The 27,661-nt window shown below is 47.1% G+C and overlaps 1 protein-coding gene across 2 annotated transcripts in view; it reads right to left on the minus strand.

The window, feature by feature from the left end:
* The window catches only part of CCBE1 (collagen and calcium binding EGF domains 1), a 237,552-nt gene that overhangs the window by 14,130 nt on the left and 195,761 nt on the right, over nucleotides 1-27,661 (minus strand). The window contains exons 3-6 of one of the 2 annotated variants that reach the window (XM_082640749.1): nucleotides 24,718-24,770; nucleotides 17,746-17,880; nucleotides 15,312-15,464; nucleotides 5,090-5,229 (exon numbers count right to left, since the gene is read on the minus strand). In XM_082640749.1, coding sequence (XP_082496875.1) covers nucleotides 5,090-5,229; nucleotides 15,312-15,464; nucleotides 17,746-17,880; nucleotides 24,718-24,770 — 481 coding nt within the window. The remainder of the gene's footprint in view (nucleotides 1-5,089; nucleotides 5,230-15,311; nucleotides 15,465-17,745; nucleotides 17,881-24,717; nucleotides 24,771-27,661) is intronic. The other variant, XM_082640750.1, reaches the window with a different exon arrangement.

The raw sequence follows: 27,661 nt of genomic DNA on the forward strand, positions 1-27,661 counted from the left end.
TGAACACCCTACGTAGTATGTATCACTGTTATCCACTTTCTCTAGAACTGAGGCACAGAGAGGTTAAGTAACTTACCCAGAGTCACACAGCCAGGAAGTAGTGGGGTTAGCACTTAAACTTAGCCAGTCTGGTTCTGGAATCTGTGGTCCTCACCACAACACCCAGCTGCCTCTCTCTTTTTTTTTTTTTTTGCGGTACGCGGGCCTCTCACTGTTGTGGCCTCTCCCGTGGCGGAGCACAGGCTCCGGACGCACAGGCTCAGCGGCCATGGCTCACGGGCCCAGCCGCTCTGCGGCATGTGGGATCTTCCCAGACCAGGGCACGAACCCGTGTCCCCTGCATGGGCAGGTGGACTCTCAACCACTGCGCCACCAGGGAAGACCCCCAGCTGCCTCTCTTAATATCACTCATGATACTTGGCAAAGCAATCTACAGTCACTTTCATATAGAATAGTCTTCCCAGCCATCCTGAGAAGACCCATTTTACAGAGAGACTAGATCAAGGTAGCAGAGGAAACCATGAACCATTGAGAAGCCATCTATTTGCCCAGCAGTAAAGGCAGCACTGAAGCGAACAAACGCAGCTGTCAGGTTGCACATCTGCTCATACTTCTGAAATCGCATTGACCTCTAACTTCTGAAGCCTCCACTTGGCCACTGTGTTAACTCCACTGTGGGCTTGGTTTCCCAGCTAAGACAGGAAGCTTATTTAAGGCAGGCCTTTATTCTGTACATTCTCGTCATTTGTCATCTCCCAGCCCATCACAGGCCAGAGTGGGTGCTCAGCACACACTCTCACCTCCTCAACAGCTCCGCGGCAGTGCTGCTCTCAGCTCAGATCACCCCTGCTGCAGGAACACAAGGGACTTGTTAAAAACTTGCTGCTTCCATTGTGTATATATACACCACATCTTCCTTACGCATTCGTCTGTTGATGGACACTTGGGTTGCTTCCATTGGCTATTGTAAATAATGCTGCTACTGGGGTGCATGCATCTTTTTGAATTAGCATTTTTGTTTTCTTTGGATATATAAAAAAGAATGAAATTTTGCCATTTGCAACAACATGGATGGACTTGGAAGGCATAATGCTTCCATAAAGTAAGTAAGTAAAGTAAGTCAGAGGAAGACAAGTGTGTTATCATTTATATGTGAAATCTAAAACGTGAAACAAATGAATGAATATAATAAAACGGAAGCAAACTCCCAGATATGGAGAACAAACTAGTGGTTAACACTGGGGAAAGGGAAGGGGGAGGGACAGAATAGGGTTAGGGGACTAAGACGTACAAACTACTGTGTATAAAATAAGTGAGCTGCAAGGAAACACTGCACAGCACAGGGAATATAGCCAATATTTCATAATAATTTAAAATGGAGTATAAACTATAAAAATATTGAATCACTAGGTTGAACACCTGAAACCAATATAACATTGTAAATCAACTATATTTCAATAAAAAGTCATACCTGAAAAAATTGCTTCATACCAGTAAAAAATAAAAAAATAAATAAGTTAATTAAAAACTGGCTCCTTGGGACTTCTCTGGTGGCGCAGTGGTTAAGAATCCGCCTGCCAATGCAGGCCGACATGGGTTCGATCCCTGGTCCTGGAAGATCCCAAATGCTGTGGAGCAACTAAGCCCGTACGCCATAACTACAGAGCCTGCGCTCTAGAACTTGCGAGCCACAACTACGGGAGCCCGCGTGCCACAACTACTGAAGCCCGTGCACCTGTAGCCCATGCTCTGCACCAAGAGAAGCCACTGCAATGAGAAGCCCGCACACCTCAATGAAGAGTAGCCCCCGCTCGCCACAACTAGAGAAAGCCCCGCGCAGCAACGAAGACCCAACGCAACGGAAAATAAATAAATAAAAATAAATAAATAAATTTATTAAAAAAACAACAACAACTGGCTCCTTGGCTCAGATTTTTCTTCACTGTTCTGATGGGACAGAGACTCCTCTCTGCAAGTCAAATGATGGGTATTTTATCTATACCCCAAACTCTCTTTTTAGCCAAATCACCTGCTTGTTTGTTTGTTTTTTTCCTTCCCAAAACACAGAAGAAATTGTAGAGGTGAAGGCACTGGGATCTGCACATCATTTCAAAACAACTTTTTCATTGGAAAATAAAGGCACAGAATCTGGAAACCCCACAAAACAAATCTATATCTTAGCAAATTATTATAAGGCAAACACCCTTTTAACGAACACCTAAGTCAAAAATCAGAAGTTTGTCAGGGACTTCCCTGGTGGTCCAGTGGTTAAGACTCTGCGCTTCCACCGCAGGGGGCATAGGTTCGATCCCTGGTGGGGTAACTAAATCCCACATGCAGCGCGGCCAAAAAAAAAATCAGAACTTTGTCTACATGCCTTGACCCAATCAAAGCCTTCTCCCTCCCTCCCCGCAAAGTAACTACTATTCTGATTTTAATCACTTCCTGTGTTTTAAAAAAATAATTTATCAAACCCAACTGTGCAGGCCTAGACACTACGGTCTAGTCTTGCCCACTTGAAAAAACAATACGTCTTTTAAGCTGCTTTTAACCTGCAGGTCGCTGCTCCACTTTTCTTAGAATCTACCCACTGAAGAATACAGGGCATTGGCCCTGCAGAGTTTCACACGGTTGGGATTTTGCTGACTGTACACTCATGGTGTTGTTCAACATGTCTGCATACCGTTTTATACTATGGGGCTGGCCACGGTCCAGGACACCCGGTAACCTACTTCTGAGCCAATGTTTATTTGGGCAGCTGTCCCATGTTCTTTTTTGAACAGAACAGATGGCATCAGCAGTAGTGAGAGGAAGTTAAAAATCAACGGATAAGCCCCACACCAGCACAGGAGCAGCAGTGAGGAGACCTAGGGTTTAGGGTCTGGCCTGCGTCTTGGGCTGACACCGCACCTCTCTGCCAATATCGGCATCACGGTGAGAATTAAATGGGATCCTGGATATAAAACGGCTTTATCAACTGCAGAATGTGACATGTTCTACTAGGCGCCTTTAAAAATGCGTTGCTTCCAGGGAGATCAGCTCGGTGTTTTGTGACCGCCTGGAGGGGTGGGATAGGGAGGGTGGGAGGGAGGGAGACGCAAGAGGGAAGGGATATGGGAACAGATGTATAAGTATAACTGATTCACTTTGTTATAAAGCAGAAACTAATAAAAAAACAAAAAGTAAAAAAAAAAATGCGTTGCTTCTTGTGACGTTCCTTGAATGCCAGCTTTAGCTCAGACTTGACACAATGCACTTGTAGGAGAAATCGGTCTAAGGTGGATCGATTCCAGGCCAACCCCGGTGCAGGAGAGTTACTGGAGTACTAACAAGTATTGTTATTGGGTCTGTGTGTAGCTCTGCCGCGAGGGCTTTAAGGGTAACATAAAATGTTCAACTTCTTCGTAACACTTCTTGTTTCATGGATTGTAAAACACTGCGGGGAGGTTAAGGGAAAAGCCAGATGTTGAATTAGCAACTGAATTTCTGAACTAGTGAGACGTAGCGTCACTGACCCTAAAGAACATTCAGGCTGGAAGGAACTTCCCCATGGCTCTTGGATTACTGACTCTCAGAGAAGAAAACGGAGGGTAGCCTTAGGCCTTGAGACATGCATCAACTGCCTCCCGCAGGCCTCAATCCTCTGGCCTATGAAATGCAAACTTCTTCCACGAACCCTTTTTCAGACGCGCTCAGTAAATACTAATGTCGATCCAAGTTCAACGTGAGGATATCTGTGTGGGATGTATTATTGATAACTCTGAATTTATATTGACATACTTGCAAGGTTTTCTGCCAGGTCTCTCTATTGGATCACAAGCTATTTGGGATCTGTACATCATACACATATACGCCTCTGCTAAAGTTGCTAGATCTTCACCGCCAACGTACCAAAGGCCTGCAAAGCCATTTATCTTCTCAGCCTATTGACCTGCCTGTTTCACTGGAAGCTGTGGATCTCATTAGGGGCTGCCTGCATGTTTGTTGAACACGTGAAAAGCAATACTGTCTAATCTTACCCTGCTGCCCTTTACAATAACTAGATGCCAAAGTTAAACAGATTATATACACCTCTTGGATGTACTAAGAGCCTTGAGGGGAAGCAGTGAAACAAACAAACCAGCAAATTTATGTTTTACAAGCATAAGAGCAGTTTCTGAGTTGCTGACAGACTGGTGAATTCACTGACCTTAGGTATGATAAACACCATTGACCCGGGCACAAGGCAATTGCTTAAGATTTCAGGACACTAGGCGCATTACTCACGGCACAGCAATGTTTCCAGAAATATCATGCTGTCAGGCATGCGTGGGAGCCTGACAAAGAGAGTCAGTCCTAGGGCTTCCCTGGTGGCGCAGTGGTTGAGTCTGCCTGCCGATGCAGGGGACACGGGTTCATGCCCCGGTCCGGGAGGATCCCACATGCTGCGGAGCGGCTGGGCCCGTGAGCCGTGGCCGCTGAGCCTGTGCGTCCGGAGCCTGTGCTCCTCAACGGGAGAGGCCACAACAGGGAGAGGCCCACGTACCGCAAAAAAAAAAAAAAAAAAAGAGAGAGTCGGTCCTCACCCTTGGTGACACTGGGTGTCTGAGCAGCTGCTTTCTGAGGTGTGTGGAGCCCAGAAAGCACAGGTCATAACTTTTAAATGTGAAAAATAAAGCTGCCACAGAAATGCATCACCAGTGATGAAAGTTTATAGAGATGTTCTCTATTGATAAAACATAGGCAAATGATTCTACCGTATTCTATTTAGAACTGTGTAAGGGCCACGTGTCTGGATGTTCATTTCCCAAAAAGTCACACTAGTCGTACCTCATCCTCTGCTTCACCATGTGCCCCTTACCTAGTGGTCTATTTTACTGGTCACCTGATCAATCCCCTGCCTTCGTTGTTCTGTTGAGCTATAGATAACGAGCTCCAAAGGTGGGTGGGCAAAGCGTCCCAGTCCAAACCTAGTTGGACGCAAGCTCAGGGAATACCCAGCGAGGCTGTGGATGACATCTTCTTCTTGTTTTCAGATGTTCCTCCACTTTGCCTCCACCAGGCCTTCCTTTCATCTTACGCGATCGTTTCTAACACGCCCGGCACATACCTTCTGCTTCAGCTGCAGCACCGTCTGCTTCATCTGGTGAAACTCCTTGCACGTGGCGCAGCAGGTACCGGCTCTCATGGCGTTCTCCGCCTTCTCCTCGTGCCCTGAGAGAGAAGATGGGCTGGGGTCTGCCTGGGAGGCTGGGGGACATCCAGACCCAGGGAGACCGTGTCAGGAAGGGCATTTCCAGGCGGACTGGTTGACGCTGAAACGTGCGAGGGATGTGGGCTGGCGATTTTACAGTTCTTGGGTCGCTGACAGCATGCCCGGGGCAGCGGGGTCACGGGGAGCCCCCCCACCACCCGCTACACTCTGGGCTCAGCTGTTTCCACTTAGGCATCCTAGCACCTTCCTCTTTCACTGTGAAAAAGTCAACAGTGGCCCTTTTACCATGAGGCAGGCTCTATCAACCTGACATGACTTACACTCCCCTCCAAGGGCCAACGTTCACACGCCGTAAATTATCCCCCAAGCCCAGGCAATGGGACTCGGGTGCAGGGCTCACAAAGCTGGTTTTTATCACCTCTGATAATCCAGCTGTTCAAAGGGAGCACGGCCAGGCCAGGCAGGGTCACAGACCGGGGCTGGGCACTGACCTCCGAGGAGATGTAAAGCCAGATGGAAGATGCCCCAGGCACCTTGGACATGCCCATCCAGGGCCATAATGGGACAGGCACAGGGCAGGGTCCCAGTGCAATCTTGTAGAGCATCAGGAGCTCCGTGGGCTTTGTGTAAAATCATATTTCTCTAAGGAATAGGTGAGTTAAATGGTGACATGACCCAGTATCCACATAGCCCTCATCCTACTGGCACCTAAATAGGCCACACAAGCCTGTGCTGGGGACACTAGACACCTGAGGTCATTTGCTACAGAAGAGCAGGTGCAGACTCCCATAGGCCTTTGTAAAAGATGGTAGCTGTGCAGCGTGGGCCCAGAGGGAGTGACAGGGGGAAGGTGACAGTTTGGTCAGGGTGGCGGCAGGACAGTCTGACACCGAGGCAAGTGTCAACTCTCCTACCTTCGAAGCCCTTTGGTGTTGGGCCAGGTGTCCTGTTGGTGTGAACGTATTACAACACTAGTGTCTGGAAAGCAGCTAGGGACAGTCAAGTGACATGTCTCTCCAGGTCATTTCTTGTGCTTCTGGGCCCATGTGCTTTTTTTTTTTTTTGGACCGTGCTGCACGGCATGGGGGACTTTAGCTTGCCGAACAGGAGTTGAACCCACTGGACCGCCAGGTAAGTTCCAGGGCCCACGTGCTTTTCTTCCTCCCGTCCTCTCTTCTGGGAAGCCTTCTCTGCGGTCTCCACTTGTGGATTCCTATGAGCTACCAAGACCCAATTCACGGGTTGCCTGAGACCCCCCTCCCCATACACAGAGACAGCCCTGTCCTCTGAAGTCAGGCAGCTTTTACCACGCGTCCTACTCCGATGGTGGGGATCCTGGGCTTCCCTAGAGAGGGGCTTCTCGTGCATGTGCCACAGGGGGAGCTGCCCAGGAACTGGAGCTGCTTCTTGGTACCTCACACGGTGGATGCTCAGAGTTAGCGAAATGGAACGTTACAGGGTGAACTGTGTCCCCCCCCGCTCCCCAACCAAGTGCACGTGATGAAGTCCTAACCCTTCAGTGCCTCAGGATGTGACCTCATTTGGAAATCGGGGTCCTGCAGATGTCATTAGTTAAGTTGAAGTCATACTGCTGTAGGGTGGGCCCGTAATCCAATATGACTGATGTTCTTATAAAAAGGAGAAATTTGGACACAACAGGGAGAAACCACGCGAAGATGAAGGCAGAGGTCAGGGTGAGCCAGCAGGAGCCAAGGAATGACAAATAATTGTTGGCGAAACAGCAGGCACTGGAGGAGAGGCCTGGAACATTCTCTTTCACAGTCCTCAGAAGGCGGCAACCCCACTGACACCTTGATCTCAGACACGTAGCCTCCAGAACTGAGACCACACACCTCTGTCCTTTAAGCCACCCAGATGGTGGCATGGTGGTTATGGCAGGCCTAGGGAACGGGGACACGGGAGGAGGAGGTGGGCATCAGGAGAGCCTCACGCCCTCTCCAAGGGGGTCTGTGCCTGCCTGGTGGTCTACACGGGGACCAGTATTTCTGCTCTTTGGGAGGTGAGGGCACCCAGGGGCAACCTGGCAGTCGAGATCTCAGACTCCTTCCCTGCAGCACGGGGTGGTGGTAGGGGGCCCACTGGCCCTAGCCCTCCCTGCAGCCGGTGGGAGGCCTGCGGCTTGGTGTGCACACACGCTAGGAACACGCTTCTCAAGCCAGCAGGTTGAGGTGGGCGAAGCAGTGCTCTGTCTGGCTGAGTTGCCATAAGCAACACTGTGATTCCCGAACATACAGACTGTAGCTTAGGTTTTCAGCGTGGGATTGGGAAAAGCACTTGAACCTCTGGGCAAGAGGCTGCCTCTTTTTCAATCCTTCCATGTGCGTGTATAATATAACAGGGGTGCCTTGTTAATCCTCATCTTCTAGGCTAATTCTGTCCCACCGGGAGCTTCCCCACCTCCCCGGCCTCTCCCCCACCTTCCACCACGCTCAACCAGAAGCCATGGGGGATTGTTTCCATTCACACCGCAGCTGGGTCACAACGAGCTGGGTTATGAGAAAGGTCTTCGCTTGGAGACGGTGAAATGCAATGTAAGGGCATGGCCTCCAGGGTCACAGTGCGAGGGGTGCACATCCCAGCTCTGTCACTAACTAGCTCAGGGACCTCAGGCAAGTTATCTTACCTGTATAAGCCCCAATTTCCTCAACCATACCACTGGAATAGCAAAACCTAAGACACAGGGCTATTGCGATGATGATATGGGGGTGATGCCTGTGAAATCCTTGGCACAAGGTCGGGTTCTAGTAAATGGGAGAGGCTGCCTGGCAGTCTTCAGGCCCACCAAGCCCTCTGAATTCTCTTTGCCTGATAAAAGGATTCTTCAAGGATTCTGGGATTAACACAAACAACAGAATGAGGGAAAACTGAGGTTCCGTGACGTCCGGAAGTTGTTACCTGATGTGGGTTTAGGACTGAGGTTTCCTGAATCTGAGCCCAATACCTTCTCTACAAACCAGGCCATTTCCTTTAGGCTTGTTATCCTCATTTCATGTACCACTTACAACCCCACTTGCCTGTGGAGCTTGAACACATCTGAGGAGAACATGAGTCATTTAGATTGGCCTCCAACATAACAGTGACACAAGGGAATTCCCATGCAAGAATACACTTGGTGGTAAAGGACTGAAGCTTTACCCAACTTTGGTTGTACTGATGACGGACAATGGTGGACTCCTGCATAGGTAGATAACCCCAGCTCCAGGTGTGTTAGGTTTAAGGGCAGCTGGGTGACATCCGTCTCTCCCAACCTAGCATTCTTTCATTCCATGCCATCTACGGGTCAGTACATGCAACCCCATCTCATAACCCACCTACCAATCTCATCCATCCCATCTCCCCACCCACTTGTCTCTCTCATCCATTTATCTGCCCATCCACCCATTCATCTATCCATCCCTCTCTCCCTCTTAGCCATCATGGAGTATCTGCTATTCACCAGGCCCCACGTGAGGCATTGAGAAGGTAAAATAAATGAGGATACCTGTTCAGTGATTTGCGATTGGCCTTCCTTTTAAGGAACCAGCCCTGCTGGCAGAGCCAGGCCATCGTGAACCAGAGTTAAAAGCCCATCAGTCCACTGGTACTGTTGTATACTCAGCTCAACTTACCAAGTGTTGGGGTGAATGGGGCAACCTGATATTTTCATGATAATAACCTCTTCACCAGGTTCTAGACTCTATTTCATTTAGATCATGGAATGTCAGCATTGATACATCTTTAGTTCAGCCTCCTTGACAGATAAGGAACGTGAGATGCAGAGGAGGACAGTCATTTGCTTTAGGTTTCCCAGAATGCCGCGTGCAGAGGACGAGCACGTACAGGGTCTGGATCTGGCACTGTTGGGGCGCAGTGAGCCCGCTATTGGGGGTTCTGCTCAGGACACTTGAGAGCTGTCCGCCAGGTGGGCTCCAGGGCAGTAATTCTCCACATGATCACTAGACGAGCAGCCCCAGCACCAGCCTGTGGGTATCTGTTCTCAGAAATCCAAAATCTCAGGAGTGGGGGGCCCGGTGCATCGTTCTCTCAAAGCCTCCAAGTGACTCTGAAGCATGTACAAGTTCAACAAACACTGCTCCAGGGAAGCAGCTCTGTGGAGCAACCTCTCACCTGAAAATCCCTGGCCTGTTTCCTGTCCTTCTGCGGAATTCTCAAAACACAGAGAACAAGGGTAACTTTGTCCAAAAGCCTTTTGAAGCTCCCGTGGACACAGAGGAACAGAGTGACACAGAGGAACACAGAGGAACATCTAAGGACCACAGGCCCTGGTGGAGTCAGAGGATCAGGATTCGAATCCTGTTACTGCCACTTCGTGCCTTTCAGGTTGGAAGTCACAGCTTCTGTGACTGCCCGTTCCTTGAACAGTAGAACGACAATGACCCCATCACCTGTGGTTGCTGTGAGGCATGAAGGAACTAACCCCTTGAAGGTCGCAGAGCAGTGCCTGGCATGCGGCAAGTGCCCCATAAATGTTAATATCGTCATCATGGTTGGTATCACTGCTTATTAAGTTCCCTACAAAATTACAGATGGGGGGAGGGCTCTCTGCACCATCCTCTGGAAGGAACTTCCCGAGAGTTTGAAGACAAATAATTGTGTGTGCAGACCTGGCACATGCCATCTATTCTGAATTGGGGTTCATCTAGCCTGCTGCAGTACAGGATACAGTAACGTCAAACGTGGAGCTAAAACAGTCTTGAATAGGCTACATTAATAATGTGTTTAGAAATCTGGGTAGACATCTCTGACTTGGCATGTTCTCTGTCCACTCATGATGTGGTGTCTCTGTGACCATGACCATGTTAAGTGAGGCATCGCTTAACATTCTGCTCCAACTCGTTCAGATTTTAGAGGTGCAATATTATTGACTAGCCACAGGGGGTCGCGTAGCTCTAATTTTTACTGACGTTGAGCAGGCTATACCTCGTAAGCGTTAGAAACAGAATTCCTGAGATACCATCTTAATAATATTTAACCAACTTAGGAAAACTAAAGAATGTTCTCGACGTATTTCATATGGGCAGTCACCAAGCACATTTGGGTTTTAAAAGTTGATTGTGCACATCTGTGTCCTGGCGGTAGTGCTCAGCCCTGGTGGCACATCACCACCACTAGGGACAGTGGCGGGGGTGAGGGTTTAAAATTCTTGCCAACCATGCCGCACGCCACCCGTCTAGGGGTCACAACAAGGGAACGCTGTCAGCCTTTTTAAAGCTCCCCAGGTTGAGAACGGCTGATCTATGGATTAGTGGAGCTTGAAAGTTACATGAAACACCTGGCCTTCCCTGAAATAACTGATGTTGGGGGTCAAGGTCACTTTATCAGAAAAGAAACAAAAGTTGAAAAACAGAGACCAGAAAGCTAATTACTACGGAGCCAACATATCCTTAATTTGTCTCTGCGTCAGCGCTACAGACGCCCTGGGGTGCCTACAAGGGCTCCAGACATATATTTGCAAAGACAAAAAAATGGAAGTGATGGAGAGTACCCTCCCTGCCCACTAGCCAGACGGCTTGTGTCCCCACGCCCGTGGGCACAGGACCACCCTTCCACGGGCAGAGGCCGTTCTGAGGCCAGCCCTGCGGCTGTCCACTCACTTCCTGAATGAGCTGACACTGTATTTGATTTAAAATTCCTCTGACTGGAATGTTACAGACACCAGTCAATGCAAAGTTAAAAAAACAAAACAAAACAAAACAAAAAACGGGAGGGGAGGGGGATTTAGATCACGTGTGCTTGTACTCCATCATCATTATCTCTTCCTGAAAAAAATGACTGTGATGAAATATTGGGCTTATTAATTCATCTAAAACGGATGAAACTGCGTGGCTGCCTCTGATGTTCCAGATGCAGGGCTGGTGCAGCCCCCTAACTTTGCTTACTGTTGAGCTGAATATCTGGATGTTAATTATTCATCTTTTAGATACTGTAGGGAAAGTTCTCAGTTTAGAAGGTGCTGAGGCTGGGCATGCCTTCGAGTCCTGACACTCGCCTAGATAAAGGACAAAGAAATGAAAACTGCACGGGGACTCACGGGGCTGGTAGGGCTTCGGCTACTTTTGCTGACGCTAAATCACACCAAATTGTGAAAAAGATTTGTGATGGTAAAAGGGTCTTTAGAGCTCACCTAATCCAATACCTTTGTGTCTACAGAGGAGGAAACTGAGATCCGGAGAGCTGCCCAATGACACCCAGCTGGTAGATGCTGAAGTGGCTCTGGTTACCAGCTCTCCTACCTTCCAAGCCAAGGAACTTTCCATTGCATCACAGCTGCTGCAGAGATGAATCCAGGACGCTTGCTTTTGTTGCCCGAATCATCAAAACCAGCCCCCCATCTTCTCAGGGGCCCATCACTTGAGTAATGATTCTAACGTTCAAGGCATAGAACGTGCCTGTCCTTTCCCATAATTTTAATTATGTGTACGACTTACTCCCTTAACCCCCGACGCCCTTGGTTACCGGTGTTGGAATGTTTTTCTTAATAAAACACTAAAACCAAACGTGAGTCCTCTGTGCCTGTGTGGTGAATTCAGTAGAGACCAGTCACTGAAAATTAAATACTGTGAAATTCTAGAATGCTGCTGCTGCGGGCACGGCACTTGGGATACAATAGAAACAGTGGGACTGTTTCAGTTTTTAAAACTATGTGGGGACTTCCCTGGCGGTCCCGTGGTGAAGACTCCGCGCTTCCACTGCAGGGGCCGTGGCTTCCATCCCCGGTGGGGGAACTAAGGTCCCGCATGCCTTGCAGCACGGCACCCCCCCCAACCACCCCCAAAACAAACCCCCCCAAGCTATTTGTAGCTGTGATATCTGGAAGAAGATGAGGAGGGAGGGCTAAGAGGGGAGAATTCAAAGCCTAGGCTCATCTGTGCAGTGAGTTGTGGTGTTACAAGAAAGCTCAGCCTTATAACCACTAGACGTTCTTACTGATTAAACAGAAGGACACTGCCCATTTCAATCACTGTAAGCAGGAACAAACTCTCTCTCTGGAGGGCAGAATGGAAGAGTATCGGCCTGTTTTCACTCATTCGATGCTCTGTAGTCGACAGCCAACAGCTCCCCACCTCTGGCTTTGGCTGCTTCATCTGGCGATGACAACATCCTTGCCTGAAAGTCGACCAGATGACTTACCAACTGTGGGCCCCAGGGCTCAGCTCTTTGACGCTAGTAAGTTAGAATTTTCTAAACTGTTTTTTTTTAGGACACCATCATCTGTGAGATGCTTGTAAGTGTTTCTTCAGAAAATAATTTTGGGAAGTGCAGGTTTAATCAAAACTAACATCTTTTTTTTTTTTTTTTTTGCGATACACGGGCCTCTCACTGTTGTGGCCTCTTCCGTTGTGGAGCACAGGCTCCGGACGCGCAGGCTCAGCGGCCATGGCTCACGGGCCCAGCCGCTCACGCGGCATGTGGGATCTTCCCGGACCGGGGCACGAACCCGCGTCCCCTGCATCGGCAAGCGGACTATCAACCACTGCGCCACCAGGGAAGCCCAAAACTAACATCTTTTAATGGCAACCTCAGAGCTTTCAATGCACTCACATTATGAATCCCTGTAGAAGTTGGTGCAGTAATGCATTCTCCCCCGAACATCTGAACACAGAACCTTTCAAACAAAGAAAGGCTAATTAACACCTCCCAGGACCCCAAAGTCCTATAGACGACAACATGGGGAAATGCTGTAATAAATGGTTGATAAAAGATGTCTTTAAATGACAGTGATAGTACAGAAGGTACACAACCAATTAATATTTAAGAATGCTCAGATTTCTTACTGAATTCTTAGCCTTAGAAGTCAAAATGGTTATCACTTAAATTCTTGACCTCTTATACTGAAACTTTTGTGTGTTTGGACACTTTTTAAAGAAGTACGATTCGTCTCTCAGGAAAGGAAACAGAGGAGTGTGGTCCCAGGACCGACTCAGCACAAGAGGCTGCTAACATCAAAGCTGCAGTGGGACCTTCCCGTGCCCTGGCCCTTGGGCTGGGCTCCTTTCTGGGTCCACACTGCCCAAGAGCGAGGCAGGGGGTGAGCATGTCCCACCAAGGCCCACCTTGTCGCTGCCTCTGGCTCAGACCCATTCCTGGGCTACCACACAGTAAGCAGGGTGACTTCAGAGGGATGAGGTTGGGAAGACTAGGAATTCGTGCAAGAGGTGGAGGCCCCCTGAGACCAAAGAACAAGTAGATTCAGTGTCTAAAATCTTCCCCTAGGCTCTGGAAATTCCATCCGACTCCTGTGGTCTCTGCTAGTTAAGGTCGGGTCTCCGAGCAGACCACTCTACCCCACCAGGTGGGAAGTGCTCACAGGTGGCCCGCTTCCTACTATTTAGAGACCCCTACCGTCTAACCCCACCCTGATACTCAGCAGTTGTTGCCGCCACCTCTGCGGTTTCCGCTAGATTGGGTTGCTCAAGGCTGCTCTTCACGCCCAGGTAAACGGGATTTCACCTGAACAGAGATATGAGGCAAAGACACAGCAGGGTTACGGGGCTGAGGACCCCTCGGCCCAAGCCCACGGGCTCCCTGGCTTGGAGCACAGCTGGAAATCCAATTCCAAAATGAAAAATTAGAAAGCTGCTTTCTTCTTGCTAACTCTCAAGTCAGCCCATCCCTAATATATCGGTGGCTAAAAATCTGCACCTCATTTTTCAGTGAGATTCTTCCTTTCAACGAAAGACATAATCTAAGAGGTAAGGTACACACCCCCCTCCCCCAAACCTTCTCCACCATGGGACAAAAGTGAAGTGATTTTATTTCTGAGTAATAATTAAAAAGTGGTCTGAAAAAATGTTTTGAAAATGTCTGAAAAATGCCCAAAAGACCGATTACTCCTGCTTTTAAGCACCTCTGGGTGCCCAGGTCCCACATGCTTCAGGCTTTAAAGAGTGTCACACTAGGCCCTCTGAGTCATTCCAATGACCCCAAGCTGCCCAAGCCTGAGCTGACTGCAAGCAGACCTTTCGCGTTACTTCTGATGCATGGTGGCTTCCTCATGACTCAACCCGCTTGCTCTTCAGGATTTGCTTTGTAGCTTTTCCGTGTCAGACAGCTGGTCCCCAGCTGTTTGCTGTCCTCAGCTGATGGCAACGGCCTTCCAACCCTTTTGTGAATCTCAGGTTACACGGAAGAACCGCGATCTCTTGAGCGCCCAGCAGTTCTGGTGCTTCCATTCCCCTGCATTTCTTGGTAGAGATGATTTGCCCGGGGAGCCCCTCGCCACCCAGAGATGGCCCAGGCCCAGCTAACCTCTCCCAACAGTGTTTCTGCCACTCTCCCCTCCCGAGGAGTCAGAGCTGAACTCTGAGCTCAGCTTCCTGGCCTACAAGGGTTGGAGATCCAGGAATGCCCTTTCCTCCCTCCCTCCCTCCCCTCCACACTTAAATAAGGCAACGACCCAACATGCAAGCTGGTCACATCCCTAAGTGCTCAGACATCTCGGTTGAATCTGGTCAAAATAATGTCAAGCAGCTTCTCAAACTCTGTGAAGAAAGGCCAGCTTCTAAAAGTTCTCCACGTCCGGGTGGACTGGGCTTGCTAAATACAATGAAAATGAACGACTGGAAAGGGCTTCTCAACACTCTCAACTTCTGTTTTTTTTTACCTGAACATGAACCAAATAACAGCTCACGGGCAGGCACGGGGCCACAGACTATACTTTCAGTAGCGCTGAAGTGGATTGCTGCGTTACACAGAAGCGTTTCATGTTTCTATTCAGCCCCCACCCCTTTTTTTTCTTTGACAGAACCCAGCGTTTCTGGCCTCATCTCTGCTCCTCCTCGTTTGATCTCAGCTCGTAACTAAGTTCCACCGATCTGTCTGTGAGCACACCCCACCTCTGCGCTTGATGCAAGCTCCTCCTGGTACAAAACCAGCCGCACGCCTTGCTGCTAGCGGGCAGCTCTCTCACTAGTTCTCTAGGGGCCTGACCTTCTACCTTTCTCTTACCCAGATCCCACCTACCATTCATACAAATGCTCCTTCCTGCCCATTGCTTCCTGAGGAAGCCTATTGGGTTTCCAAGCGCCTGCCTGCCTGCCCATCCCGCACCCCCCCACCCTCCCATTAGGGGGATAATTTTACTTGCCCTACTCACCAGTGTCGTTGGGGTATTTGTCTCCCTTGGTGCACGTCCTCCCATCGTCCTCCTGGACGTAGCCCTCCCGGCACTCACAGCGGTAGCTGCCCAAGGTGTTGATGCAGATGTGCGCACACAGCGTCTCGTTGCTGGTGGCACACTCGTCGATATCTGGGTTTGAACCAAACGCAGAGAACACTAAGACAGTTTCAGAGAGATCACTTCCAACGCAACAGGCGACCTTAGGCTTGGCCCTCCTGTTAATGTCTGCAAAGGGCACTCTGCCAGACCTCCGTCACCGAAGCCTGGAACAAAGCAGGAAGCTAGAGATGTGGGCCATTCATGACAAGAGCACTTCAGGCAGTGTCACCATGGTTAGAAACTGATCAGTGATGGGGGTTCCTGGTTGTGGCTTGGTGCAGGCACTGCTACCCTCCAAAGTTCTCACTATAGAACATGGCAGTGAAGCCTGCCCTAAATACTTTTGCAGGGCTCCCTGGAAGAGGAAATGAGATACCAGATGGCAACACATTTTGGGAAACGACTATTGTAGAAATGATTTCCTGCAAAGACCCCAGTGTGCCGAGGGGTTTTTATGTTCCCTTTATGACCAGAGGTTCCTAACAGCATGGTGGTGACCTAAGGCCACTAGGAACGGCTCCTTCCCAGTTAGGAGATGTGATGATACCTGGGAAAAGCCACTTCTGATAAAAGAAAATAGTCATTACGGGTCTAACGGAGAGCGTTTTCCCCAGGAAATTTCAGCCCCATCCATGACCCAAACAGACCCCTCCTGAGTGGTGGAAATGAGCCACACCACCATCAAACGAGTAACCAGAGAAAGTCCATGTGAACTGTGCACATCACAGACTTGCTCCCCTACTGAACGGGTGGAAACAAAGCCATTTCCCCGCAGGGGAAGAGAAGGAGGCCCAAACCCATTTCCCGCTCACCGGCTGAAGATACCGGGTGGCGGCCAGGACACACAGCCCCAGACTGTGCACATGTGGCCAGCGGACAGAGCCCAACCTTGCGCTTGTCCAGGATGCCGACAACGTCCCAGCCACTCCCTGGACAAGCTGCCTGGGACCCACCTCTGGCAGGCCCTGTGTGCCCATGGGGGGCACGTGGTCCTCTGGATGTTCCCCTGGCCGTTCATACTATGTCACCCGTAAGCTAAGATGTCACAGCTGGCACCTCCTCTGCGATTCCTCAGACTGACCACATCTGTCCACGTGCCCCTGCCTTTAACCTAAGGGCAAGGCTGCCTCTACTGTCCACAGGAGGAAGGACAAGGTTGAAAGGAGAGAGAAACAGGCGGAACTCTTAGCTGACTGATAGTGTTGCTGGTCCCCAAGCCCCGCAAAGAAAAGAAATGGGCACCAGAGCTACCACAACTGAAATCAGCGCCCTGGCACCTGGGACCTCAGATCATGGTGCACACGGGTTTACGGTGCTCTCTGCAGGAGAGCCCATGGGTCCCCCTCCATTTGCTTGGTGGTCTCAATTCCATTCCTGTTCAGTGTGGGGCGCCATGCCAGGGGCCACTGGGGAGAAACCAGGAGACCTAATATCTAGAACTTCTCTTAAATGGTGCTCTCCAGAGCCCCCCTGGGACGGAGAAGGGGGCTGCTCATCACAGCTGGTTTATTTTCTATCCAGATCCCTCTGCAGTCTTCTAAGTTCATCTTTGAGCTGATCCTCAAACTTCACTGTGCATTTGTGCATATGCAGATTTCTGCATCTACCCTCAGAGTCTGGAGGGGAGGCCAGGAACCTTTTTTTTTTTTTAAGCGATAAGCCCAGATGTTTCTGAGACAGTTTAGCCATGGACTGACCACACTTTGATACAAGCAGCTCCAGGGGCCAACAACCATAAACCTGCCTCAGACACCCAAGGAGTGCAGGGCTGGGAAGCCTAGTGAGGGGGGAGAGAGAAAGCTGGAGGTGACGGATGATGCTGGCTTTGCTGAGCTGTGCCCCGGGGGCTGCCTTCAGCTCCATCTGAGTCATTTCCAGCCTGTCTGCCGTACAGACACCTCCTCTTTCCCCGTCTCTCTTCCGGGTCATCTTCTGAGAGAAGGCTTATTCTTGTTTTGTTCTTCCTGCGTTTTCACATTTCTGCCCACTTACATTCGGTTTCACCTTATTCTAGTTTTCATTTGGTAATATTCCCCTTCTCCTGCTCTTATATCTCACTGCCAATTAGGATCTGACTGGTACCCACTCCCTGAAGAATCCCTTGGTCATCGTTTGTTTTGATAATCATGGTGAAAGGCAGTGACCCCTAGAATAGTATCAACCCAACTCCATCCAACAAGTATCAGGATGTAAGGGGAGGCATCCAAGTGGCTCCTGAGAGCTGGTCCCCACTGATGAAGAAGGTTCAAAAGAATCATCAGAATCTGGCACATCCTCAGGACCCAGGAAATAACACACATCACCAACGCACCCAGACAGTATGGCTTCTCCCGCCTCCGGTGCCTCTCCCGGTCATATCGGTATCCTGGGTAACAAGTACACAGCACTCGGCCGAAGTTATCTGTGCACTGCTGTTCACAGGGAGCCTCAGCACATACATCATAATCTGAAAAAGAAAAGTGTGAACTCAAAACCACCACAGTCATCCACTAGACGGAGGCGGGGCCCACCCAGCCCCGGTCGGGAACAGACTGTCTGGGCTGCACTCAGCTCAAGGGGAACGGTGGTGTGACCAGCTGTGTAGAGGGAATTAACTCTTGAGGCCACGGGGCATCTTCCAGGAGGGCTGCAATGGGTAACTGAGCGCTCGGCATCTCAGGGGTTAAATGCAAATATCACTTGTGATACTCCCTGGGTCACCTCACCATCCTTATTTTTTTCTTTCTAAAAGAGCATCATTACAAACTTTAATGGTGTATTGATTAGCACAATTTATGTAAGAAGAATGTGCTTACCATGTAACCTCAAATAAATTCATCTAGCGCAAAGAGCTTCAAACCAAAGTATGCAATCCCTGGGGTAAAAGGAGATTTTCCTGTGGGTACTTGGACACATATAAATTCAAGAGGGTCAATGTACAGATGTTAAACTTTTATGTTTATTCTTTCTAAAAACTGATCTACTTGAGGATTTCCCCCATGATCAAGAGTCACTGTATTTCTCTTTTGCTGCCTTTCCTTTCTTCATTTTAAATAGGACACCTTTATTAAAATATAATCCACATAGCACAACATTTACCCTTTTATCGTGTGCAATTCAGTAGTTGATTTTTGTCATTGATCCAGAGAGCAAAGAAGCTTTAGATGGCCAGGCTCTGCTGAATTACCTGGGGGCCTGTTTCCTCTTTTTCACCAACGGCTGGAGAGACAAGGAATTCCTTCCAGCTGAATACTGAAGAACAGCCAGCCCTGGCGATGGGCACTGGCGTCCTAATGTGAGGGGCGGGGTGGTGCTGGAAGTCAGGCAGGCTGGGCGGAGCCTGAGGGAGGCTGACTGATGTCTCTGTGCTGTAGGCATGCAGATGGGGTGGGGGAGGGTCGATTCTGCATGGTGAGCAGCGTCTGGGTAAGGCAGAATGGCCAGAGATCTCGTTCCAGCTCTAAGTCTGTGCAAATTGGGGTGGATGCTCTATTCGTCAACAACCAGGGCATCTCCTCTTTTCTCAGTCCTTACAAACAAACTAATATTTAACGAGCCTCTGAAGGGACTTTGGCTCTAAGTCAGGAGGCTCAGACTCAGCATTTACTTCCAGACTAGACCCAGCAGCTCATTAATCACTGCACTGTCTCCCGCAGGTGCTGACAGACAAACTATCGCTGGAAACAGAGTGAGCCTGGCTTTGCTCTCCCACATGTGAAAGTGGAATGGGTGGGCTGTCAGCCCCTAATGTGGGTGGGGTCGGCGAGACAAGGATCACGCCAATCTCAGGACAACCTGGAAGGCGGCCCTTGCTAAACACTCCTCCCCATAGATGTGATTCCAGGCCTGCTCTTCCTGCATGTGTCCCTGGTCAAATGCGTTTTCTCCACTGAAGCATCACCTCTAGGCAGCCCATGTTCTGTGCTCTTTTTGCTCAAGAGCAAGGTGTCAGCCGTGATTGGCTGTGGGCTGCCCTGCTCGGCCAGCTGTACCTGCATCCAGCAGCTGCCAGGGAGGCAGGGGAGGAAAGGGGCAGCGTCAGGAGTCCCGTGTTGACTGTTATGCGCACTAAGACCTGTTCTGACATATATGTGTTAATAGATGATATCTGTTTTTCTCTTTCTGACATACATGTGGAATCTAGAAAAATGGTATACATGATCTTAATCGCAAAGCAGAAATAGAGACACAGATGTAGAGAACAAACAAACGTATGGACACCAAGGTGGGGAAAGGCGGGGAGGGGGGTGGTGGGATGAATTGGGAAATTGGGATTGATGTATATACACTATTGATACTATGTGTAAAATAGATAACTAATGAGAACCTACTGTATAGCACAGGGAACTCTATGTAATGCACTGTGGTGACCTAAATGGGAAGGAAATCCAAAAAAGAGGGGATATGTGTGTATGTATAGCTGATTCATTTTGCTGTACAGTAGAAACGAACACAACATTGTAGAGCAACTATAATAAAAATTAATTTTAAAAAAAGATAGGGCTTTTCTGGTGGCACAGTGGTTGAGAGTCTGCCTGCCGATGCAGGGGACGCGGGTTTGTGCCCCGGTCTGGGAAGATCCCATAAGCCGCGGAGCGGCTGGGCTCGTGAGCCATGGCTGCTGGGCCTGCGCGTCCGGAGCCTGTGCTCCACAACGGGAGTGGCCACAACAGTGAGAGGCCCGCATACTGCAAAAAAAAAAAAAAAAAAAAAAAGATAGCAAAATGCTAAAAAAAAAAAAAAAGAAACAGAAAGAAAAAGACCTGTTTTGAAAGACAGCAGCCCTGATTTCCTCCTCATTCCAGCTCCCTTGAGGTACCACTTCCAGCTCCTGCGGCTGATTCTTTTATGATTTCCCTCCGCGTCTCTAAACAGCCAGCTTGCATTGCTTCCTCCTCCTTTGTGTGCTGAATACTCTCTATGGATCTCCAGTCATGGACGAGACACGTTCAGCTTTATCACTGTTTCCTCAACCACGTCCATGCTTCCTACTCCTGCATTTTGCCCCTATCGTTACACTGAAATTTTGGTTTTATAAGTCTTCAGTGTTGGCAGCATAATGACAATATAAAAGCAATTTTTTGCTAAGCCTGGAAGTATACCCTAATTCCCTATCCTTTCTTGAAGACCCTTTTGTTTTCCCTGGAATTAAAATAATTATCTAGTACCACATGCACCCAATGTTCATTGCAACACTATTTACAATAGCCAAGACATGCAAACAGCCTAAATGTCCACCAACAGATGAATGGATAAAGAAGATGTGGTACATATATACAATGGAATATTACTCAGCCCCAAAAAGGAATGAAATAATGCCATTTCCAGCAACACAGATGGACCTAGAGCATATAACACTAAGTGAAATAAGTCAGACAGAGAAAGACAAATATAATCACTTACATCTGGAATCTAAAATATAATACAAACCAGTTTATTTACAAAACAGAAACAGACTCACAGACATAGGAAACAAACTTATGGTTACCAAAGGGGAAAGAGTGGGGGAGGGATAAATTAGGAGTTTGGGATCAACAGATACACACTACTACATATAAAATAGATAAACAACAAGGATTTACTGTATAGCAGAGGGAACTATATTCAATATCTTGTAATAACCTATAATGTAAAAGAATCTGAAATATATATATATATACAACTGAATCACTTTGCTGTATAGCTGAAGCTAACAATACTGAATATCAACTATACTTCAATAAAAAATAATTATTATTTTGTATATTTGGGGGGGTAGTTGTGAACTTTCTCTCTTAGCTTCAAACTTCCACTTCCATGAGCTACTACTTTGTGACTGGGACTCTGGAAACCACATTTCTGCCTTGTTGGCTGCTGGCTTCTTAGTACTGAGAACAGGGCTGAGAGAGTGAGCAAGGTGGGAGGGGAGAGAGACTGAGAAAGGTCTTACAGGACTTAAAAGTTTGAAATCATGTGTGCCTGAAAATGTCTTTTTTCAACCCTTACGGCTAGTTAGGGTATATAATTCTAGGCTTGGAAAGCTACCTCAGAATTTGGAAGGAACTGCTCCCCTGTCTTCTAGCTTTCAGTCCTGCTATGGATAAGTCCTATAAGATTCTAATTCTTGATCTTTCAAATCTCATTTTTCCCTCTTTGAAAAATGTTAGTATTTTCTTTTTGCCCCAAAGTACTAACATTTCACAGTGACATCTTTATGTGGGACTCCTTCAATTTTTGGTAGGCTCTTTTAATCTAGAAATTCATATCCTTTAATTCTAGAGAATTTTCTTGAATTATATCTTTAATGATTTACTCTCTTCTTCTTCCTCTGTTCTGTGTGGAACTCTTATTTGGATGTTGCATCCCCTGGACTGGTCCTCTAATAATATTCTCATTTTTTTTTTTTTTACTATTTTTTATTTCTTTGATCTTTTGCTCCAGGTCCTGAGAGATTTTCACAATCTCATCTCCCAACCATTTTCCTGTTCTCATTTTATCATGCTTTTAATTTCCAAGGATTCTTTATTTCTTCTTTGAATGATCTTTTTTAATAACACCATGTTCTGGTCCCATGGATGCTATACCATTTTTGTAACTCACTGACGTATAAATGGTAGTTACTTTGAAGTTTTCTTCTTTCTGTGTGGTGTTTTCTCTAAGACTCTTTTTCTTTTTTTCCTGTATGTTTCTTTTGTAGGTTTTCCTCTAATGACTGGTGATCCTTTTCCTGTTTGGACATCTGCTGTAACTGATTCATGGTTAAATACAATAGCTAAAATATAAAAAAAATTATAGCTAAATAGAAGCAAAGCTATAAAATTAGCTAAATATTGAAGAGAAGGCTATAAAATCAGCTAAATAGAAGCTCTTTGCATGTGGCAGACTTTATAAACACTGGGCTTAATTTTTTTTTAGCATCTTTACTGGAGTATAATTGCTTTACAATGGTGTGTTAGTTTCTGCTTTATAACAAAGTGCATCAGCTATATATATACATATATCCCCATATCTCCTCCCTCTTGCGTCTCCCTCCCACCCTCCCTATCCCACCCCTCTAGGTGGTCACAAAGCACTGAGCTGATCTCCCTGTGCTGTGCAGCTGCTTCCCCCTGGCTATCTATTTTACATTTGGTAGTGTATATATGTCCATGCCACTCTCTCACTTCATCCCAGCCTCCCCTTCCCCCTCCCCGTGTCCTCAAATCCATTCTCTACATCTGCATCTTTATTCCTGTCCTGCCCCTAGGTTCATCAGAACCATTTTTTTTTTGATTCCATATATATGTGTTAGCATACAGTATTTGTTTTTCTCTTTCTGACTTACTTCACTCCGTATCACAGAGACTCTAGGTCCATCCACCTCACTACAAATAACTCAATTTCGTTTCTTTTCATGGCTGAGTAATATTCCATTGTATATATGTGCCACATCTTCTTTATCCATTCATCTGTCAATGGACACTTAGGTTGCTTCCTGTCCTGGCTACTGTAAATAGCCTGGGCTTCATTTAAGTGAGTTGCCTGGTGCATTTCAATGTCAGTTTCTTTAGGACTTTTTTTTTTTTTTTTTTTTGCAGTACACGGGCCTCTCACTGTCGTGGCCTCTCCCATTGTGGAGCACAGGCTCCAGACGCACAGTCTCAGCGGCCATGGCTCACGGGCCTAGCCGCTCCGTGGCACGTGGGATCTTCCCAGACCAGGGCACGAACCTGTGTCCCCTGCATCGGCAGGCGGACTCTTAACCACTGCGCCACCAGGGAAGCCCGACCTCTATGTTTTTTTTTCCCACCGAGCTCTAACAGAACTAGCTGGCAGTGAGAAATTCTGTCTTGGAGAGACCAATATAAACCAACGTATGTGAAGAGATTTCCTAACCAGCCTTCCTAAAGCAGCTTTCTCAGAGTTGACAGCTATGGTTTAATGAACTCTTCTGTAAAAGAGAGCAATAAATAAGAAGGATTCATTTATCTCTAACTGATAAAGAAACTGCTCCCCATGAGATAATGCAACATAATTAGCTTGGCTGGGCTCCAAGTCCACTAGAGAGACCTGGATTCTTGGCCAACAGTGAAGAAAACTATTTCACATTACCTACTCACCTGTCCCCAGCCCAGCCCTGGGCAAACTCACCTCATGCTCTTCCAACAGTTCTTAGTGTTTTCTGTATCAGTGCTCTGCCTGGAATCTTTTACAGTTCTCTTCCTCCTTCTTGTCTAAGTCCTGGGCAGCCTTCCTCATAACCTAGCTCCAAACTCCTCTCCTTCTCGAGACCACCTCTGACCGCCCTGGTCTGTGGGACTACGTGCCCCTTCTGCAACATGCGTGTCTCTACTATGCATATTGCAGTTGTTAGTAATAACAGAAACCACGAGTTATCAAGCCCTTAATAAGAGCCAGCCTCTGTTCCAAGTACTTTACATGCGGTAATCCTCTTAAAGCCACCATGAGTCAAGTACTAACACTTTCTGCAAAAACTAAGGTTTAGAAAGTCACATGCCCAAGGTCATAGCTAGCAGCATGTGTGTTATGGACTGAATGTTTGTGTCCTCCTGAAATTCATATTTTGAAACCCTAACCCCCAGTGTGATGGTATTAGGTGGGGGCCTTTGGGAGATTATTAGATCACGAGGGTGAAGCCCTCATAAATGGAATTAGTGCCCTTATAACAGAGACTCCAGAGAGCTCCCTTGCCCTTTCCACCATGTGAAGACACAGCAAGAAGATGGCTGTCTATGAACCAGGAAGTGCTCTCCAGACATGGGACTTGCCAGTGCCTTGCTCTTGGACTTCCCAGCCTCCACACAGTCTAACGTATTTTTGTCACAGCAGTGCAAATGGATTACAGCAACATGGAAGCATGATTAAAATCCAGGCCTCTCTGATTCCATGCCATCCACATGCTGTCTCCCAGCTTGAGGGCTGGGCCCACGTCCTACATCACTCTGTCTCTCCAGTGCTGGGCTGAGCAGTGTTTGCTGATCTAGGGGCTTCACGTTTAGCAGATGAAAAGCAGGTAGAGAGGTTGGGGAAGATGGCTGTGTTCTAACTGTGCATGAAATACTGACTAGGGAATTACAGCCTTTACAACACAAAACTGGAGATACAGGAATTACTCAATATACATGTAAATGCTGTGTAATGATTTAGATAGAGCCTGACATGTATAACCAAATTGGCATTAGAAGAATTTAAAGCCAAAAAAAGGGAGAAATTACACATGCATGCACCGATAACGTACATATGTTCCATGTACCTCTAAACTTTACAGACCTCTGGTTATTAGTCATAAACAAGGTGAGAAGATATAATCCATTATATTACATACCTTCTGGGATGCATTGTCCAAGGACAAATTTATACCCTTTGCAGCACTTCCTCCTAAGAGACAAACAAAAATGCATTTTAAATGTGATATGTTAGATTAAAAATAAAATTCTTTACAATTAGCGATTTTGAATGAAATAACTTGCGCCCAGGAAGAACTGAGGCGTAAAGGAAAGTCGGGGTAGAGGGAATCTGAGATAAAAAGAAAAAATATTATCACTACCATATGACCACACCTTTTCCAAACTTAATACAGGACATTAATCCTTTGAGTCCTATGAAGTGAATTAACCCTGAGACTTCAAGATATTTATATTAGATGATTAGTGGCTTATCATCCTACAGGTCAAGGATTCACATGACTTCCTAATTATATCAGCTAATTATAGTAACATTAGGCTAATTATAACATAATGATTGATAATTACCATATAATAATTAGGTAACTAATTATTATCAAGCCTGGGACTGGAACCCAAGCATTCTGACCACCCCCCCCCCTTTTATTTTTTTTTTTGCGGCACGCGGGCCTCTCACTGTTGTGGCCTCTCCCGTTGCGGAGCACAGGCTCCAGACGCGCAGGTTCAGCGGCCATGGCTCACGGGCCCAGACGCTCTGCGGCACATGGGATCCTCCCGGACCAGCGCACGAACCCGTGTCCCCTGCATCGGCAGGCGGACTCTCAACCACTGTGCCACCAGGGAAGCACCCCCCCTTTTTTTTTAAAAACACCTGTACCACATAAGGTACCTAAAGATACCTAAAATATCTAATTTTAAGAACGGCTAACAGGCAAATTTTAACATAAATATCCAAGACTTACATCTCTGCCCAAGAAATGGTGCCATCAGTTCAAAATGCAAATCTCCAATGTAGGGATCATATCTCTGGTATGGAGTTGTGACCTCCTAAGAGACCAGCCCCCTCTGCAGATAACAACAATAAACTCTGGACAAAACAGAAGCAAACAACTACCTGATGATTCCGGAGAGTTAAATCAGACAGATTTAGGAGGAGAGCTGAAATTTTCAACAAGGGACTGACAGAGGGTAATTTTCCTGCTTTTTAGGGCTTTATCCTGTCTGCAGATCACAGTTGCCATGTGGAAGCGAAAAGTCTGAAAGAAAACCTGCAGTATTTTTTGGCCCGATCAAACAGAGGACAAAGCCTTGGGATCCAGAGCCATGAGAAACTGAGAAGGAATCCTGGAAAGGATAGTGCTAGAGAAGGAGAGCCCTGAATTTTGTGTATAAACTCTCTCCAAGTCTCTGGTAACCCCTAATCCATGTGTGTGAAGAGCAGATGCAAAACATCTCAGCTAATGAAGACCTGAGCTGCCACTTCCACAGGCCAGTTTTCACTTTTTGTCTAATCAAGTTAACTGTCTGCTAAAAGGAAAACATCAATACTCTTTGGACGAATGTATCAGGATGCAGGGTCTCTACAACACAACGTGAATAAATGTGACCTATTCTCAAGGGAAGAGACTATCAATGGTGTGAACTCTAAGATAACCCAGAGGTTGGAATTATCAGACGCAAACATATAACTATGTTCAATGATATAAAGGAAGATATACTTGTAATGAATGAAAAAGTAGGAAATCTCAGCTCTCCAACTCTCCAATCTCCATCACTTTTCCCTTCCCTCCTCTCCCAGCTGGTTTCTAAGTAAGCTTCCCTTTATCACTTCCAACATCAGTGTATGTTAAATCAGAGAGCAAGAATTAACCAGGGCCCTGTGAATCTGCAAATCTCAAGAACTTACCAAGATATTTTGAGTTGACTATAATGGTTAAAATACCATTAAAAATACTCTTCTTTGTAACCATAAGAGAAATCAGATTCAAGGTTATTCTCATCGCAATGGCATTCTGACTCATCTGCATTTGGATATGCTTTCCAGGTGGAACAGAAAGGGATTAAGTTAAATAGCATCTACCAGCTAGGAACTGCATATCACCTGCAACCTATCATGCCACCTGTGTTAACATGTCATCTGTATATACGAAATCAGGGGCACAAACCACTGATTTGGAAAATTAGGCATTATCTGTGTCTTAAAGCAAGTTTCCACTTTCATCAAATGGCCAGAACCTTCGACCGGACTAGACAAGACCTTCTGTCTCTTTAAGAAAAGACAAAGTTGGGCTTCCCTGGTGGCGCAGTGGTTGAGAGTCCGCCTGCCGATGCAGGGGACGCGGGTTTGTGCCCCGGTCTGGGAAAATCCCACATGCCGCAGAGCGGCTGGGCCCGTGAGCCATGGCCGCTGAGCCTACGCGTCCGGAGCCTGTGCTCTGCAACGGGAGAGGCCACAGCAGTGAGAGGCCCGCGTACTGCAAAAAAAAAAAAAAAGAAGAAAAAAAAGAAGAGACAAAGTTAAATGCATTTTTTCCATCCCATCTTAGTAAAAAATAATTTAACGGCATTATTTTCTACTTTTGCAAGTCAGTGTAATCTTACTGGTCAAATCAATTTTTGTGAACTGGTCTGCTAAGTGAATGACCACTCATAGGAGAAACTTAAGCAATCTCTTCCCCAAGCTTTAAAAATTCAGAAAATTTTTATTACTTTATACAATTTATAAACATCACATCTAGTACGAGAACATTCTGATGCCTAACCGGGTTTAGCAGTATTACCTCATTCCTTCCTGTAACATCTCACATGCAGCCCAGATGCAGCAGATAATCCTACTTCCAAAGCAAAATAAGTGGGCTTCCATTATAAAAACAATGGCATTTGGGATGCTCCCAAAGCAGACTTGAGTGAAACAGCTAAGCTCAACCCCACCCTCAACCAAGGATACAGTTGCCTGCCTGTACTTGTCCACTCAGCATATATTATTTTATAATCTCTCATTGACATATTTTATGTTAAAAGGAAATACTTATGTATATGTAATTTACTGATATGAGCGATCTGGGGCAACGTCCAGAGGCTTCC

The sequence above is a fragment of the Mesoplodon mirus genome (genome assembly GCF_964341445.2).
Source record: "Mesoplodon mirus genome assembly, chromosome: 13".
NCBI lineage: Eukaryota > Metazoa > Chordata > Mammalia > Artiodactyla > Ziphiidae > Mesoplodon > Mesoplodon mirus.